The sequence below is a fragment of the Mobula hypostoma genome, chromosome 6 (genome assembly GCF_963921235.1).
Source record: "Mobula hypostoma chromosome 6, sMobHyp1.1, whole genome shotgun sequence".
In the NCBI taxonomy this organism is placed as follows: Eukaryota; Metazoa; Chordata; class Chondrichthyes; order Myliobatiformes; family Myliobatidae; genus Mobula; species Mobula hypostoma.
The window spans coordinates 35645038-35663109 of record NC_086102.1 but is presented as its reverse complement, the minus strand read 5'-3'; the positions used below and the strand labels follow the sequence as shown (position 1 = coordinate 35663109).

The 18072-nt window shown below is 44.7% G+C and overlaps 1 protein-coding gene across 1 annotated transcript in view; it reads right to left on the bottom strand.

Annotated features, from left to right (window-relative positions):
- LOC134347502 (NXPE family member 3-like) overlaps positions 1 to 18072 on the bottom strand; it is a 156558-nt gene that overhangs the window by 21443 nt on the left and 117043 nt on the right. The window contains exon 3 of the mRNA XM_063049837.1: positions 299 to 1074. Coding sequence (XP_062905907.1) covers positions 299 to 1074 — 776 coding nt within the window. The remainder of the gene's footprint in view (positions 1 to 298; positions 1075 to 18072) is intronic.

Sequence of the window (18072 nt, the reverse complement as noted above, 5' to 3'; positions counted from 1 at the left end):
AGCAAAAACTAATCAGCTAGAGGAGTTGGGCATGCCAAGCAGCATTTGCGGAGGCAGAGGGCTGGTCAACGTTTCAGGCCGAGACCCTGCATCTGCAGCAACAGATCAATATCTTTACAGCATCTGCCATCCCTTGTATTCCTTAAATTCGATGGGAATTTGAGCCAGGTGCATGGCTTCAGCTTACAGACATGAATCATATTGCCCTTTTAAAGAAATTATTTTGATTAGTTTATGAAACGAGTTTATGGATGTGAAGAAAATGAATGCCAGTGTCTAATGAGAATGATTTCCATACCTTTGAAAATAACGAAATTCTTCTCCAATTAAAAGTTTCTTCATATAACCTCCCATCGCATGGTTGACACGAGATGAGCAGGGAAGCTTCTCTGGTCTGTAACAGAACCAGGGCTCCCCAGTCCTGAGATCAGTAAAGTTACAGAGTGGTTTCTCCTGAGACAAGCAGAAATTGCACACAGTGATCTGCGAGGTATTCCCTGATTTGAAAGTGCTTTTAAAGTACACTCTCTCTGGGTTTTCCTTCTGTATTCTTTTAAGGGCTTGGACCCCTTCACTGGGATGAACCAAAGAAACAGATACTTGGAGTTTTCCTGGCCAGAATAAAGTAAAATAGATGTGATAAGTTCCATTTTGGTGATCTATAACTGTTCCTGCTGAACCGGCTTTCAACTCTGGAGTGTGGATCCGGGCTTGGAGATAGTCACCTCCGTAGTGCTTTGGATTGCCTTCAAAATTGTACATACGCAGCATCACCTGTAACTGTTCTCCGACATAAAAAGTCTTTCCAGAATTTAAAATAACAAAATATGCGTGTGATGGGTCACTGCTTTTCTGAAAAGGCACATTAGGTTTGGGAGGATTTGGCCACTCAATCATTTTGTTTAGAGCCTCACCCTCTGATCTTTCTTCAGGGGTGAAGCTGTTATTCTGATAGCCACATTTCAAAAGTCTGTCAGTCCAAGATGACGGAGTTTCCTCCTTTAGCTGCTCTGCTGTGTGATTAAACTTTGGATTTGGATATCTCTTCCATCTTCCACCTGTTTCGTCTCCAAACTGTAGAATGGAATAATTCAGTAAAATAACTGTATTTGTACATAAGGTTCAGCTTCTTAACTTACCAAATTGAAGCCTCGGAAAAAGCAGGGACTTTAATACCCTAAGGGAGTTATTCAGAAGAAGATATAAGGTCAAAAATGAGGAAAGAACTGTACTTTGAAAGTTATCTCAGAGTATAGATGTAAAATTATATTACAGGGAATAGATGTAGATAGATAGATGGCTGTAGTAAAAATAAGATCACAGAAACAGACTCATACAGTAGGAAACAAGCACTTTGTCTCAAATACATCAAGTCAACTTAGACACCCTTTCTCCCCGGATCACAAACAAGAGAAAATCTGCAAGTGCTGGAAATCCAAGTGTACGGGGTCTTTCTTTTGTTACATTTAAAATGGCGATTTTGTTATGTTAATCTGGGGAATGCGACTTTGTTGTGTTTAACGCTGCAGAGAGATTACGCTAACAGTTTGTTTTACTTTAAATGAGGTAACCAGGTTCTATTAGCCAATGGGTGGTTATGTATCATTTTGTTTTCGGATGCCATGCTGTATGATATGACTGTGGACTGGGTTTTGGCGGGGAGTCGGAGGAGAGACAGGGAGGACGGCGGACGTGTGGAGAGGCTCCGGTCGATCACTCCGGGTGGTCCCGAGCCGTGAGTCGACGGAATTCGGGTGGTCGTCTGACGTCAAATTGAGCTCCAACGGTAGCGCGCGAAGAACTTGGACTTTGATAAGTGTTGGCGCCTTTTTTTCCCATTACTTTCCTCTCTGTGTCAAATGTATATTAATGTCATAGAATTAGTAATATCTATAAAGTGTATTTGTTAAAATTTACTGGGTGTGCTGGCTGATGATTGATGTTTGTGATTGATTCGGGCGGCGACTGACACTGAGGGGAGTGTTGAAGCAGGTGCTGGGCGGGATTTTCCCTAGACATACACGAGCCAATATAACGGAACGTTACACAAGAAACACACACAAAATGCTGGAGGAACTCAGCGGGCCAAGCAGCACCTATGGAGGAAAAAATACACTTGACACTTCGGGCTGACACCCGAAACAAGCTGAAGGGTTGCGCCCCAAAACGCCGACTGTATTTTTTTCTCCATAGATGCTGCCTGGCCTGCTGAGTTCCTTCAGCATTTTGTGTGTGTTACCCTTTCTCCTTAAATCAATGTCCTTGAGGTCTTGATTCATTAAGCTAGGGTAAAAGATTATATGCATTCATCCTCTCTACGCCCTTATGACTTTATACACCTCTAAAAGATCACCCCACATTCTTCTACACTTCAGAGAGTAAAGTCTTAGCCTGCTCAAACTCTCTGTATAACTCAGTCACTCAAATCCTGGCAATATCCTTGTACATCTTCTCTGCACCCTTTCCAGATCAATACCATCTCTCCTATAACAGGGTGACCACATTTAAAAACATTACTTCAAATCAGAATGAGAACTAGATTTATCAGTCACCTATGTTGTCAAATTTGTTCTGGGGCTAATTACAGTACTCAACAGCAATATACCATCCTGGCTTCTATATTCAATGTTCGAACTGATGAAAGCTATCATGCTAAATGCTTTTTTTCACCACCCTGCCCACCTGTGATAGTGCTTTTAGTGAATCATGAGGACTCTCTGTTCTACTACACTCCTTGTGGCCCTACCACTCATTGTGAGTGTCCTACCCTCATTTGTCCTCGCAAAATGCAATATTTTTCACCTATTTGAACTAAACCATTTGCCATTCCCCAGCCTACTTAACCGGCTGATCAAGATACCATTTAATTCTTGATAGCTACCTTCACTGTCTATGATAACACCCATTTTAGTGTCATCTGCAAATTTACTAACCAAGGCTTAGAAACATAGAAACACAGAAAACCTACAGCATAATACAGGCCCTTTGGCCCACAAAGCTGTGCCGAACATGTCCTTAACTTAGAAATTACCTAGGGTTAGCCATAGCTCTCTATTTGTCTGAGCTCCATGTACCTGTCCAGGAGTCTCTTAAAAGACCCTATCATTTCCATCTCCAGTACTGTCGCCGGCAGCCCATTCCACGCACTCACCACTCTCTGCGTAAAAAAACTTACCCCTGACATCTCCTCTGTACCTACTTCCAAGCACCTTAAAACTGTACCCTCTTGTGCTAGCCATTCCAGCCCTGGAAAGAAGCCTCAGACTATTCACACAATCAATGCCTCTCATTATCTTGTACACCTCTATCAGGTCACCTCTCATCCTCCGTCGCTTCAAGGCAAAAAGGCTGAGTTCACTCAACCTATTCTCATAAGGCATGCTCCCCAATCCAGGCAACATCATTGTAAATCTCCTCTGCACATCCACATCCTTTCAATAGTGGGGCGACCAGAACTGAGCACAGTACTCCAAATGGGGTCTGACCAGGGTCCTATATAGCTGCAACATTATCTCTCGGCTCTTAAATTCAATCCCACAGTTGTTGAAGGCCAATACACCATATACCTTCTTAACCACAGAGTCAACCTGCATAGCAGCTTTGAGTGTCCTATGGACTCAATATCCCTCTGATCCTCCACACTGCCAAGAATCTTAACATTAATATTGTATTCTGCCATTATAATTGACCTACTAAAATGAACCACCTCACACTTACCTGGGTTGAACTCCATCTGCCACTTCTCAGCCCAGTTTTGCATCCTATCAATGCCCTGCTGTAACCTCTGACAGCCCTTCACACTATCCACAACACCCCCAATCTTTGTGTCATCAGCAAATTTACTACCCCATCCCTCTACTTCCTCTTCCAGGTCATTTATAAAAATCATGAAAAGTAGGGGTCCCAGAACAGATCCCTGAGGCACACCACTGGTCACTGACCTCCATGCAGAATATGACCCATCTACAACCAGCCAAAATCCATACACACTACATCTACGGCTCTACCTTCATCAATGTGTTTACTCACGTTCCCTAAAAATTCAATCAGGCTCGTAAGGCACGACCTACCTTTGACAAAGCTATGCTTACTATTCCGAAGCATATTATGCCTCTCCAAATGTTCACAAATCCTTCCTCTCAGGATCTTCTCCATCAACTTACCAACCACTGAAGTAACAGTCACTGGTCTATCTTTGCTCCCTTTCTTAAATAATGGAACGACACCTGCAACCCTCTAATCCTCCAGAACCTCTCCCATCTCCATTGATGATGCAAAGATCATCATCAAAGGCTCAGCAATCTCCTCCCTCACTTCCCACAGCAGCCTGGGGTACATCCCATCCAGTCCCGGTGACTTATCCAACTTGATGCTTTTCAAAAGTTCCAGCACATCATCTTTCTTAATATCTGCATGCCCAAACATTTCAGTCCACTGTAAGTCATCCTTACAATCGCCAAGATCCTTTTCCGTAGTGAATACTGAAGCAAAGTACTCATTAGATACCTCTGCCATCTCTTCCAATTCCAATTCCAATTCCATACACACTTTTCCACTGTCACACTTGATTGGTGCTATTCTCTCACATCTTATTCCCTTGCTCTTCAGACACTTGTAGAATGCCTTGGGGTTTTCCTTAATCCTGTCCGCCAAGGCTTTCTCACGGCCCCTTCTGACTCTCCTAATTTCATTCTTAAGCTCCTTCCTGCTAGCCTTATAATCTTCTAGATCTCTATCATTACCTAGTTTTTTGAACCTTTTGTAAGCTCTTCTTTTCTTCTTGACTAGATTTACAACAGCCTTTGTACGCCATGGTTCCTGTACCTTACCATCTTTTCCCTGTCTCATTGGAATGTATCTACACAGAACCCCACACAAATATCACCTGAATATTTGCTACATATCTTTCATATATTTCCCAGAGAACATCTGTTCCCAATTTATGCTTCCAAGTTTCTGCCTGATAGCCTCAATTTTCTCCTTATTCCAATTGAACGTTTCCCTAACTTGTCTGTTCCTATCCCCCTCCAATGCAATGGTAAAGGAGATAGAATTGTGATCACTATCTCCAAAATGCTCTCCCACTGAGACACCTGACACCTGACCAGGTTCATTTCCCAGTACCAAATCAAGTACAGTCTCTGATCTTGTAGGCTTTTCTACATATTGTGTCAAGGAATACGTGCTTCATCTGACTGTGTCATTCAATATGAGGGCTTCTCAATTTACCAGATGGAGAGATCTGCTTCTTAATCAACTCCTCGTGGTGCTTGGTTACGGTTGTTCTGCTGAGCTCCTGCTCACCCGACTTGTGATATCTAAAGATGAAATGTTACCCGCCACAGGAATTCACTTCAGCAATTCAATGGCAGTCTACATCCCACCTAATACAGATATGAAGCTTGTACTCAGCAGACTACTCCGTAGTTAGCAGCCTTGAACCGTGATATCAGGAGGCTCTCTTCCTCATTGTTGGTGGCTTCAATCAGACCAACCTCAAGACTCAGTTACTTAAATACTACCACCAAATCTCCTGTCCTCTAGGTGTCCAAGCACCCCCAACCACTGCTATACAACCATCAAAAATACCCACCATGCCATCTCCTCCATCCACAAAATGGTATATGAGACCACCCATCTGTGGTTCAAACAGAAGCTGAAATGGTAAGATCCAGCTCAGAAAGTGTGTGGTCTGGTATATCTGGTATTGGCAGTGGTGGTGATGGTGGGGGGTGGGTGCAGCTACTACACAGGACCGAAAAAAGCTGCTTGTAAAAAAAGTGGTTGTAAATCTAGTCAGCTCCATCTTGGGTATTAGCCTACAAAGTACCCAGGCCATCTTCAAGGAGTGGTGTTTCAGACAGGCAGCTTCCATTATTAAGGACCCCCAGCACCCAGGGAAAGCCATTTTCTCATTGTTACCATCAGGTAGGAGGTACAGAAGCCTGAAGGCACACACTCAGTGAATCAGGAACAGCTTCTTCACCTCTGCCATCCAATTCCTAAATGGACATTGAATCCATGAACACTACATCACTTTTTAAATGTATTATTTCTGTTTTTGAACCATTTTTAGACCATAAGGCCATAAGACATAGGAGCAGAATTAGGCCATCTGGCCCATCGAATCTGTTCCACCATTCAATCATGGCTTATTCTTTTTACTTCTCTTCCTCAACCCCAATTCTTGATCTTCTCCTGGTAACCTTTGGTGCCATGTCCAATCAAGAACCCATCAATCTCTGCCTTAAATACACCCAACAACCTGGCCTCCACAGCTGCATGTGGTAATAAATTCCACGAATTCACCACCTTTGGCTAAAGAAATTTCTCCGCATCTCTGATTTGAAAGAGCGACCCTCTATCCTGAGGCTGTGTCCTCTTGTCCTAGACTCTCCCACCATGGGAAACATTCTTGCCACATCTACTCTGTCTGGACCTTTCAACTTTCAAAAGGTTTCAATGAGATGTCCCCTTATCCTTTTAAATTCCAGTGAGTACAGACCCAGAGCCATCAAACGTTCCTCGTATGATAACCCTTTCATTGCTGGAATCATCCTTGTGAACCTCCTCTGGACCCTCTCCAATGCCAGCACATCTTTTCTCAGAAGAGGGGCTCAAAACTGTTCACAATACTCAAGGTGAGACCTCACCAGTGCCTTATAAAGCCTCAGTGTCACATCCTTGCTCTTGCATTCTAAACCTCTTGAACTGAATGTTAACATGGCATTTGCCTCTCTCATCACCGATTCAACCTGCAAGTTAACCTTGAGGGTGTTTTCCACAAGGACTCCCAAGTCCCTCTGCATCTCAGATTCCTGGATTTTCTCCCCATTTAGAAAATAGTCCACACATTTATTTCTCCTACCAAAGTACATGACCATGCACCTTCCAACATTGTATTTCATTTGCCACTTTCTTGCCTGTTCTCCTAATCTGTCGAAGTCCTTTTGCATCCTACCCGTTTCCTCAACACTACCCACCCATCCACCAATCTTCGTATCATCTACAAACATCTATTTCATCATCTAAATCATTTATATGCAGCATAAAAAGAAGTTGTCCCAACACTGACCACTGTGGAACACCACTAGCCACTCACTGGCAGCCAACCAGAAAAGGATCCTTTTATTCCCACTTGCTGCCTCCTAACAATCAACTATTGCTTTAACCATGTTAATAACTTTCCTCTTAACTCGGTAATCTGTCTCATGTGTGGCACCTTGTCAAACGCCTTCTGAAAGATCAAATATACAACATCCACTACATCCCCTTTATCTATCCTACTTGTAATCTCCTCAAAGAATTCCAGCAGGTTCATCCAACAGATTTTCCCTGAAGAAAACCATGCTGACTTTGTACTATCTTGTCCCATGTTACCAAGTACTCCATCACCTCATCCTTAACAATTGACTCTAACATCTTCCCAACCACTGAGGTCAGGCTAAGTGGACTATAATTTCCCTTCAACTGCCTTCCTCCTTTCTTAAAGAGCAGGGTGACATTTGCAATTTTCCAGTCCCCTGGCACTATGCCAGAGTCCAATGATCTTTGAAAGTGTCATGGTCCGGTCCGTGAAGTCCATATTCCGGTTCACGGTCCAGTCCATTGACCCTTGCTCCAGGTTTTCCTGTCTACCCCGTTTCTGTTCTCGTTGAGCTCTAATTGAGGCAGCTGATGTTCGTTGGGGCTGGCTGCATAAATACCTTCAGAGACCAGGGCATGCCTGCCGGACTGTTCTTGTCCTTACTCCTTGTATCCCTTCCTCTGCTTTCTGTTTCCTCGTCTGAAGCCCTGCCTTGTCTTGCCGGTAACTCTCACTTTGCCTGAAGTTCTCGTCTCACCTTGCTTTGCCAGAAGCCTTGCCTTGTCTTGCCGGTAACTCTTGCCTCACCTGAAGTTCTCGTCTCGCCTTGTATTGCCTGAAGCCTTGCCTTGTCTTGCTGGTAACTCTCACCTCGTCTCGCCTGCAGTCTTGTCCTGGAGTCACCCTGTACCTAGCTCCCTTCCTGTCCCTTACCTCCGCGCAGGTAAGTCAGGCCGTCTTGCCGTTACCTACGGTTGGTTCTGTCCCTTCCTGTCCCTTGCCTCAGTTGGGTGAGATCCGCGTCCTTCCCAGGTGATCTGCGCCCTGCCCAGGAGGAGCCTGCCTAGCCTCAAGCCTGAAGACTCCAGCCTCCTGCCTAGCCTCAAGCCTGAAGACCCCAGCCTCCTTCCTCCTGCCAAGTCTCGCCTCAAGTCTCTAGCCTCAAGCCTGAAGACTCCAACCTCCTGCCTCCTGCCAAGCCTCACCTCTAGCCTCAAGACTCCAACCTCCTGCCTCCTGCCAAGCCTCGCCTCTAGCCTCAAGCCTGAAGACCCCAGCCTCCTTCCTCCTGCCAAGTCTCGCCTCAAGTCTCTAGCCTCAAACCTGAAGACTCCAGCCTCCTGCCTCCTGCCAAGCCTCGCCTCTAGCCTCAAGCCTGAAGACTCCAGCCTCTTCCTGCCTGCCTGCCAAGCCTTGTCCTTGCCTAGTTCTGGGGTCCGAGCCGGAGGCAAGACCCAGGTACTGGGTCCTTGTCCGGTCTCTGGCTCGGAGTCCAAGCCCAGGCTCCTAGCTCTCTTGTCCAGTCCTGTTCCGGGTTCCCGGTTTTCGTGTCCATGTCCTTGCCCTCAGCCTGTATCCTAGTCCAGTCCCTAGTACTTCAGTGTCTGTGTCTTGCACTTGGGTCCATTCCCAGCCACCTCCTTATGACAGAAAGATCATTTCTAATGCCACCACGATCTCTAATGCTACCTTTGAGCCCTAGGGTGCAATTCATCTGGTCTGGGTTACTTATATACCTTTAAGTCTTTTAGCTTTTTGAGCACCTTCTCTCCTGTAATAGTAACTGCACTAACTTCTCTTCCTTCACACATCATGTTAAGGGCAGTACCAAAAAGGATAAACCAGCATCTACAAATGAACTGGGAGATCCAACCCTACTAAAGTTTAGATCTGCCGCATTTAAATCAACTAAACCTGACCTTTACAAGAAATCAAAATACAACCTCTGTAAAGCTATTAAAGATGACAAGTAACAGACAAAAATTGAGTTCCAGCACAGTTGGCAATTGTAGCAGGGCTTACATGCTTAACAGGCAACAAAATTAGATTGGACAGCATTGCCGACAACAGCATTTCCCTTCCTGATGTATTTAGAACACATTCTGTGCTTGTTTTGAACAGAAGGGAATGGGTACATCACCACACATCCTGACAGTGCACCTGAACCCACAGTCACCATTGCAGGTACTAGATCAGCCATCTGGAGAGTGAATCTGCGGAAAGCATCTGGTCCAGATGGTGTCCCTGGATGTGTACTTAGATCATGTGCAGACAGCTGGTGGGGGTATTTGCAAACATTTTTAACCTCTCCCTGCTTCTTTCGGTTGTTCCACCTGCTTTAAGAAGACAATTATCAACCATGAATCTAAGAAATACACCGTAATATGCCTAATGACTACCACTCAGTAATTCTAATATCCACCATCAAAAGATGCTCTGAGAGGCTGGTCATGGCATTTATTAAGTCAAGTTTTCCCTACAACCTCAACCCATTGCAACTCACCCACTGCCAATACAGGTTTACAGTGCATAACATCTCCTATCCTACATTCATGTCTGGAGGCAATAAAGACACCTTTGTCAGATTATAGTTTATTAACTACAGCTCCACCTCCAGTACTATAATTCCAAGCAAACTCATCTCCAAACTCTGAACCCTGGGGTCAACATTTACCCCTGCAAATGGATCTTTGACTTCCTGACCAACAGACCACAATCAGTAAGGATAGGCAGCCACATCTCTACCACAATTATTCTGAACACTGTTATTCTTTAAGGTTGTGTCCTCAGCTCCTTATTTTACTCCCTGTACACACATGACTCTATGGCCAGGTTCTGTTCTAACTTCATTGACAAGTTTGCAGATAGTACCACCATAGTGGGTTGTATCTCAAATAGCAAAGAGTAGGAGGTATAGAGCTTAATGACATGGTGTCATGACAATCACCTTTCCTATAGTGTCAGCAAAACAAAAGGGCTGGTCATTGACTTCAGGAAGTGGGGAAGTGCACAAAGTCCTACCTATATCAGTGGTGTTAAGTGGGTTGATAGTTTCAGATTCCAAAGACTGAAGATCACAAATGGCCTGTCCTGAATCAACCATGTAGACACCATGGCCAAGAAAGCTCAATGATTCTTTGACATCCTCAAGAAGCAAGAGGAATTTGACACATCCCCATCAGCCCTTATCAACTTTTAACAGAGACACCACAAAAAACATCCTACATGGCTGCTCTGCCCATGACCACAAGAAGCTACAGAGATGTGGATGCAGCTCAGCACGACATATGAACCAGCCTTCCCTGCACGGAATGTCTCTGTACTCTTCATACTCAAAGACCCTGCCCAGCCCACGTATTTTCTCTTCTCCCCTCTTCCATCAGGCAGAAGATTTAAGATTCGAGAATGATTAGTGTCATTCCTCAGCACACAAGTGTAAAGGAGAATGAAATGATCATTACTCTGGATCTGATGCAGCATTAAAAAACATAAAGAACACAAAAATAACAAACTAAATGACATGATATATAAAAATAAAAACAATCCGGTAAACATAATGTACAAGTGCTCTTATATATATAGACTGTATACATATAAAGTGACATTGTGTTGTGATGTATAATCACTGTCCAGTGCCAGTCATCCTTTTTGCCAATCTCAGCTTTCTTATCTAGCAGCTGTGAGCCTCTAGAGATCAAAGAGTTGCTTTGAGTAAGTTAAATTTCTAACCAATATTCATTGTTCAGCTTCTTGTCTTAAACAAGAACCAGTCTTTGGTTCTTAATGTAAGTAGCAAGCAATAATCAGTTTGAAGTTAAAAGCAAACAACAGGAATTCTGCAGATGCTGGAAATTCAAGCAACACACATCAAAGTTGCTGGTGAACGCAGCAGGCCAGGCAGCATCTGTAGGAAGAGGTGCAGTCGACGTTTCAGGCCGAGACCCTTCGTCAGGACTAACTGAAGGAAGAGTGAGTAAGGGATTTGAAAGCTGGAGGGGGAGGGGGAGATGCAAAATGATAGGAGAAGACAGGAGGGGGAGGGATGGACAGGTGATAGGCAGAAGGGGATACGAGAGGATCATGGGACAGGAGGTCCGGGAAGAAAGACGGGGGGGGGTGACCCAGAGGATGGGCAAGAGGTATATTCAGAGGGACAGAGGGAGAAAAAGGAGAGTGAGAGAAATAATGTGTGCATAAAAAAGAGTAACAGATGGGGTACGAGGGGGAGGTGGGGCCTAGCGGAAGTTAGAGAAGTCAATGTTCATGCCATCAGGTTGGAGGCTACCCATACGGAATATAAGGTGTTGTTCCTCCAACCTGAGTGTGGCTTCATCTTTACAGTAGAGGAGGCCGTGGATAGACATGTCAGAATGGGAATGGGATGTGGAATTAAAATGTGTGGCCACTGGGAGATCCTGCTTTCTCTAGCGGACAGAGCGTAGATGTTCAGCAAAGCGGTCTCCCAGTCTGCGTCGGGTCTCACCAATATATAAAAGGCCACATCGGGAGCACCGGACGCAGTATATCACCCCAGTCGACTCACAGGTGAAGTGATGCCTCACCTGGAAGGACTGTTTGGGGCCCTGAATGGTGGTAAGGGAGGAAGTGTAAGGGCATGTGTAGCACTTGTTCCGCTTACACGGATAAGTGCCAGGAGGGAGATCAGTGGGGAGGGATGGGGGGGGACGAATGGACAAGGGAGTTGTGTAGGGAGCGATCCCTGCGGAATGCAGGGGGGGGGGAGGGAAAGATATGCTTAGTGGTGGGATCCCGTTGGAGGTGGCGGAAGTTACGGAGAATAATATGTTGGACCCGGAGGCTGGTGGGGTGGTAGGTGAGGACCAGGGGAACCCTATTCCTAGTGGGGTGGTGGGAGGATGGAGTGAGAGCAGATGTACGTGAAAGGGGGGAGATGCGTTTAAGAGCAGAGTTGATAGTGGAGGAAGGGAAGCCCCTTTCTTTAAAAAATGAAGACATCTCCCTCGTCCTAGAATGAAAAGCCTCATCCTGAGAGCAGATGCGGCGGAGACGGAGGAATTGCGAGAAGGGGATGGCGTTTTTGCAAGAGACAGGGTGAGAAGAGGAATAGTCCAGATAGCTGTGAGAGTCAGTAGGCTTATAGTAGACATCAGTGGATAAGCTGTCTCCAGAGACAGAGACAGAAAGATCTAGAAAGGGGAGGGAGGTGTCGGAAATGGACCAGGTAAACTTGAGGGCAGGGTGAAAGTTGGAGGCAAAGTTAATAAAGTCAACGAGTTCTGCATGCGTGAAGGGTACCCCTTCTCTTCGTGATTTTTATAAATGACCTGGATGAGGAAGTGGAGGGATGGGTTAGTAAATTTGCTGATGACACAAAGGTTAGGGGTGTTGTGGATAGTGTGGAGAGCTGTCAGATGTTATAGCAGGACATCGATAGGACGCAAAAAAGGGCAGTGAAGTGGCAGATGGAGTTCAACCCAGGTAAGTGTGAGGTAGTTCATTTTGGTAGATCAAATATGATGGCAGAATATAGTATTAGTAGTAAGACTCTTGACTGTGTGGAGGATTAGAGGGATCTTGGTGTCCAAGTCCATAGGACACTCAAGGCTGCTGCGCAGGTTGACTGTATGGTTAAGGTGGCATACAGTGCATTGGCCTTCATCAACCGTGGGTTTGAGTTTAAGAGCCGAGAGGTAATAAAAGACATTTTAAAAAGTTGAAACTATAGTAAGGGTACAGAGGAAATTTACAAGGTTGAGAAGCATGCCTTATGAGAATAGGTTGAGTGAACTTGACCTTTTCTCCTTGGAGCGGCGGAGGATGAGAGGCATTGATCGTGTGGATAGTCAGCGGCTTTTTCCCAGGGCTGAAATGACTAACACGAGAGGGCACAGTTTTAAGGTCCTTAGAAGTCAGTACAGGGGAGATGTCAAGGGTAAGTTTTTTTTGCACAGAGAGTTGTGAGTGCATGGAATAGACTGCCGGTGACGGTGGTGGAGGCAGATATGATAGGGTATCTTAAGAGACTCTTGGAGAGATACATGGAGCTTGAAAAATAGAGCAATATGGGTAACCCTAGGTAATTTCAAGTGCCAGGTTTTAGATGTTTCAGAAAGGACAGGGAGGGAGGCAAAAGAGGTGGGATCAGAGATAGTGTCACGGTTGCAGAAAAGGAGGAAGTCATGGAGGGATCATCTACGGAGTCTTTGTGGGTGGAGGTTAGGAATAGGGAGGGGTCAATGCTCTCCTGGGTGTTTTTTATAGACCACCCAATAGTAACAGGGACATTGAGGAGCAGATAGGGAGACAGATTCTGGAAAGGAGTAATAATAACAGGGTTGTTGTGGTGGGAGACTTTAATTTTCCAAATATTGATTGGCATCTTCCTAGAGTGAGGGATTTAGATGGGGTGGAGTTTGTTAGGTGTGTTCAGGAAGGTTTCTTGACACAATATGTAGATAAGCCTACAAGAGGAGAGGCTGTACTTGATTTAGTATTGGGAAATGAACCCAGTCAGGTGTCAGGTCTCTCAGTGGGAGAGCATTTTGGAGATAGTCATCACAATTCTATCTCCTTTACCATAGCATTGGAGGGGGATAGGAACTGACAAGTTAGGGAAACGTTTAATTGGAGTAAGGAGAAATATGAGGCTATCAGGCAGGAACTTGGAAGCATAAATTGGAAACAGATGTTCTCCAGGGAAATGTATGGAAGATATGTGGCAAACATTCAGGTGATATTTGTGTGGGGTTCTGTGTAGATACATTCCAATGAGACAGGGAAAGGATGGTAGAATACAGGAACCGTGGTGTACAAAGGCTGTTGTAAATCTAGTCAAGAAGAAAATAAGAACTTACAAAAGGTTCAAAATCTAGGTAATGATAAAGATCTAGAAGATTATAAGGCTAGCAGGAAGGAGCTGAAGAAGGAAATTAGGAGAGCCAGAAGGGGCCATGAGAAGGCCTCAGTGGACAGGATTAAGGAAAACCCCAAGGCATTCTACAAGTATGTGAAGAGCAAGAGGATAAGACATGAGAGAAGGACCAATCAAATGTGACAGTAGAAAAGTGTGTATGGAACCAGACGAGATGGCAGAGATACTTTGCTTCAGTATTCACTACGGAAAAGGACCTTGGTGATTGTAGGGATGACTTGCAGGGGACTGAAAAGCTTGAGCATAAAGATATTAAGGAAGAGGATGTGCTGGATCTTTTGAAGAGCATCGTTGGATAAGTCACCGGGACCGGTAGGGATGTACCCCAGGCTACTGTGGGAAACGAGGGAGGAGATTGCTGAGTCTCTGGCGATGATCTTTGCATCATCAATGAGTTCTGGAGAGGTTCCGGAGGATTGTAGGGTTGCACATGTTGTTCCCTTATTCAAAAAAGGGAGTAGGGATAGCCCAGGAAATTATAGACCAGTGAGTCTTACTTCAGTGATTGGTAGGTTGGTGGAGAAGGTCCTGAGAGGAAAGATTTATGAGCATTTGGAGAGGCATAATATGATTAGGAATAGTCAGCATGGCTTTGCAAAGGCAGGTCATGCCTTATGAGCCGGTTTGAATTTTTTGAGGATGTGACTAAACACATTGATGAGGGTAGAGCCGTAGATGTAGCATATATGGATTTTAGCAAGGCATTTGATAAGGTACTCCATGCAAGGCCGATTGAAAAAATAAGGAGGCATGGGATCCAAGGGGACATTGCATTGTGGATCCAGAACTGGCTTGCCCACGGAAAGCAAAGAGTTGTTGCAGATGGGTCATATTCTACATGGAGGCCGGTGACCAGTGCTGTGCCTCAGGGATGAGTTCTGGGATCCCTACACTTTGTGATTTTTATAAATGACCTGGTTGAGAAAGTGGAGGGATGGGTTAGTAAATTTGCTGATGACACAAAAGTTGGTGGTGTTGTGGATAATGTGGAGGGCTGTCAGATGTTATAGCAGGACATCGATAGGATGCAAAACTGGGCTGAGAAGTGGCAGACGGAGTTCAACCCAGATAAATGTGAGGTGGTTCATTTTGGTAGATCAAATATGATGGCAGAATATAGTATTAATGGCAAGACTCTTGGCAGTGTGGAGGATCACAGGGATCTTGGAGTCCTAGTCCATAGGACACTCAAAGCTGCTACGCAGGTTGACTCTGTGGTTAAGAAGGCATACAGTGCATTGGCCTTCATCAATCATGGAACTGAGTTTAAGAGCCAAAGGGTAATGTTGCAGCTATATAGGACCCTAGTCAGACCTCACTTGGAGTACTGTGCTCAGTTCTGGTCGCCTCACTATAGGAAGGATGTCTAAACCATAGAAAGGGTGCAGAGGAGATTTACAAGGATGTTGCCTGGACTGGGGAGCATGCCTTATGAGAATAGATTGAGTGAACTTGGCCTTTTCTCCTTGGAGCGATGGAGGATGAGGGGTGACTTGATAGAGGTATACAAGATAATGAGAGGCATTGATCATGTGGATAATCAGAGGCTCTTGCCCAGGGCTGAAATGGCTAGCACGAGAGGGCGTAGTTTTAAGGTGCTTGGAAGTAGGTACAGAGAGGATGTCAGGGGTACGTTTTTTTACACAGAATGTGGTGAGTGCATGGAATGGGCTGCCAACGGTGGTGGTGGAGGCGGAAATGATAGGGTCTTTTAAGAGACTCCTGGATGGATATATGGAGATTAGAAAAATAGAGGACTATAAGCCCAGGTAGTTCTACGGTAAGGACATTTTTGGCACAGCTTTGTGGGCCAAAGGGCCTGTATTGTGCTGTAGGTTTTCTATGTTTCTATCATCAGTGTGAAAAGGTAAATGCAAAAATATCATGTGTAAGAAGTCATCCAAATAGCAAAACAAAAAAAAACAGTATAAATGTTAGAGAGCATTCAGACTTGTTAGGAATGATCAAGTAACATCAAGAAGAATGACAGAAATATAGGGAACAAAAATTCATTCCTCTACTTTCAATGTCTGCGAGGGACGACTCATTAAGCTGCAACTCATTAAAATAAGTTAAAGTCTGCTTAACCTATAGGAATTTTACCTGCGTTTTGGAAACGTTTTACGTTTGGAAATCTTTTGTAAGATAGAAAATCTCTGTGAGTTTTAAATGTGATTAAGAGTTTGGCTGGATTTAAATATGTATCCCTAAAATGAATGAACTGTGTTTAAACTACTTGTTAGCTGGAAGTAGATGCTCCTTGGTAGGGACAGGTGATCACCGCTCAAATGGTGGGTGTTGGCAGCTAAGCTCACAGTGGAGGATAAACAGGGAAGTGATCTAGACTTTGAAGAGTAGGTGGCTGCTGTATAAGCTTCCTTTTGTGAGTGTACCGGTAGCTATATTGGATAGGGCTTAAGATCTTAGTTTGAGCTTAGAACTTAATGGTCAGAAAACCCAATACCAACACAGGGTGATGTGTATGTAGATTAGAAAAAAAACTGATAGCATGCACCACCAGGGTCATGGACAGCTTCTACCCCACTGTTATAAGACTAGTAAATGATTCCCTGATATGGTAAGATAAACTGCTTGACCACAAAAATACCTTGTTATGATTTAGAACATAGAACATAGAATAGTACAGCACAGTAAAGGCCCTTCGGCCCACAATGTTGTGCTGACCCTCAAACCCTGCCTCCCATATAAGCCCCCACCTTAAATTCCTCCATATACCTGTCTAGTAGTCTCTTAAACTTCACTAGTGTATCTGCCTCCACCACTGACTCAGGCAGTGCATTTCATGCACCAACCACTCTCTGAATAAAAAACCTTCCTCTAATATCCCCCTTGAACTTCCCACCCTTTACCTTAAAGCCATGTCCTCTTGTATTGAGCACTGGTGCCCTGGGGAAGAGGCACTGGTTATCCACTCTATCTATTCCTCTTATTATCTTGTACACCTCTATCATGTCTCCTCTCATCCTCCTTCTCTCCAAAGAGTAAAGCCCTAGCTCCCTTAATCTCTGATCATAATGCATACTTTCTAAACCAGGCAGCATCCTGGTAAATCTCCTCTGTACCCTTTCCAATGCTTCCACATCCTTCCTATAGTGAGGTGACCAGAACTGGACACAGTACTCCAAGTGTGGCCTAACCAGAGTTTTATAGAGCTGCATCATTACCTCGCGACTCTTAAACTCTATCCCTCGACTTATGAAAGCTAACACCCCATAAGCTTTCTTAACTACCCTATCCACCTGTGAGGCAACTTTCAGGGATCTGTGGACATGTACCCTGAGATCCCTCTGCTCCTCCACACTACCAAGTATCCTACCATTTACTTTGTACTCTGCCTTGGACTTTGTCCTTCCAAAGTGTACCACCTCACACTTCTCCGGGTTGAACTCTATTTGCCACTTCTCAGCCCACTTCTGCATCCTATCAATGTCTCTCTGCAATCTTTGACAATACTCTACACTATCTACAACACCACCAACCTTTGTGTCGTCTGCAAACTTGCCAACCCACCCTTCTACCCCCACATCCAGGTCGTTAATAAAAATCACAAAAAGTAGAGGTCCCAGAACAGATCCTTGTGGGACACCACTAGTCACAATCCTCCAATCTGAATGTACTCCCTCTACCACCACCCTCTGCCTTCTGCAGGCAAGCCAATTCTGAATCCACCTGGCCAAACTTCCCTGGATCCCATGCCTTCTAACTTTCTGAATAAGTCTACCGTGTGGAACCTTGTCAAATGCCTTACTAAAATCCATATAGATCACATCCACTGCACTACCTTCATTTATATGCCTGGTCACCTCCTCAAAGAACTCTATCAGGTATGTTAGACACGATCTGCCCTTCACAAAGCCATGCTGACTGTCCCTGATCAGGACATAATTCTCTAAATGCCTATAGATCCCATCTCTAAGAATCTTTTCTAACAGCTTTCCCACCACAGATGTAAGGCTCACTGGTCTATAATTACCCGAACTATCCCTACTACCTTTTTTGAACAAGGGGACAACATTCGCCTCCCTCCAATCCTCCGGTAACATTCGCGTGG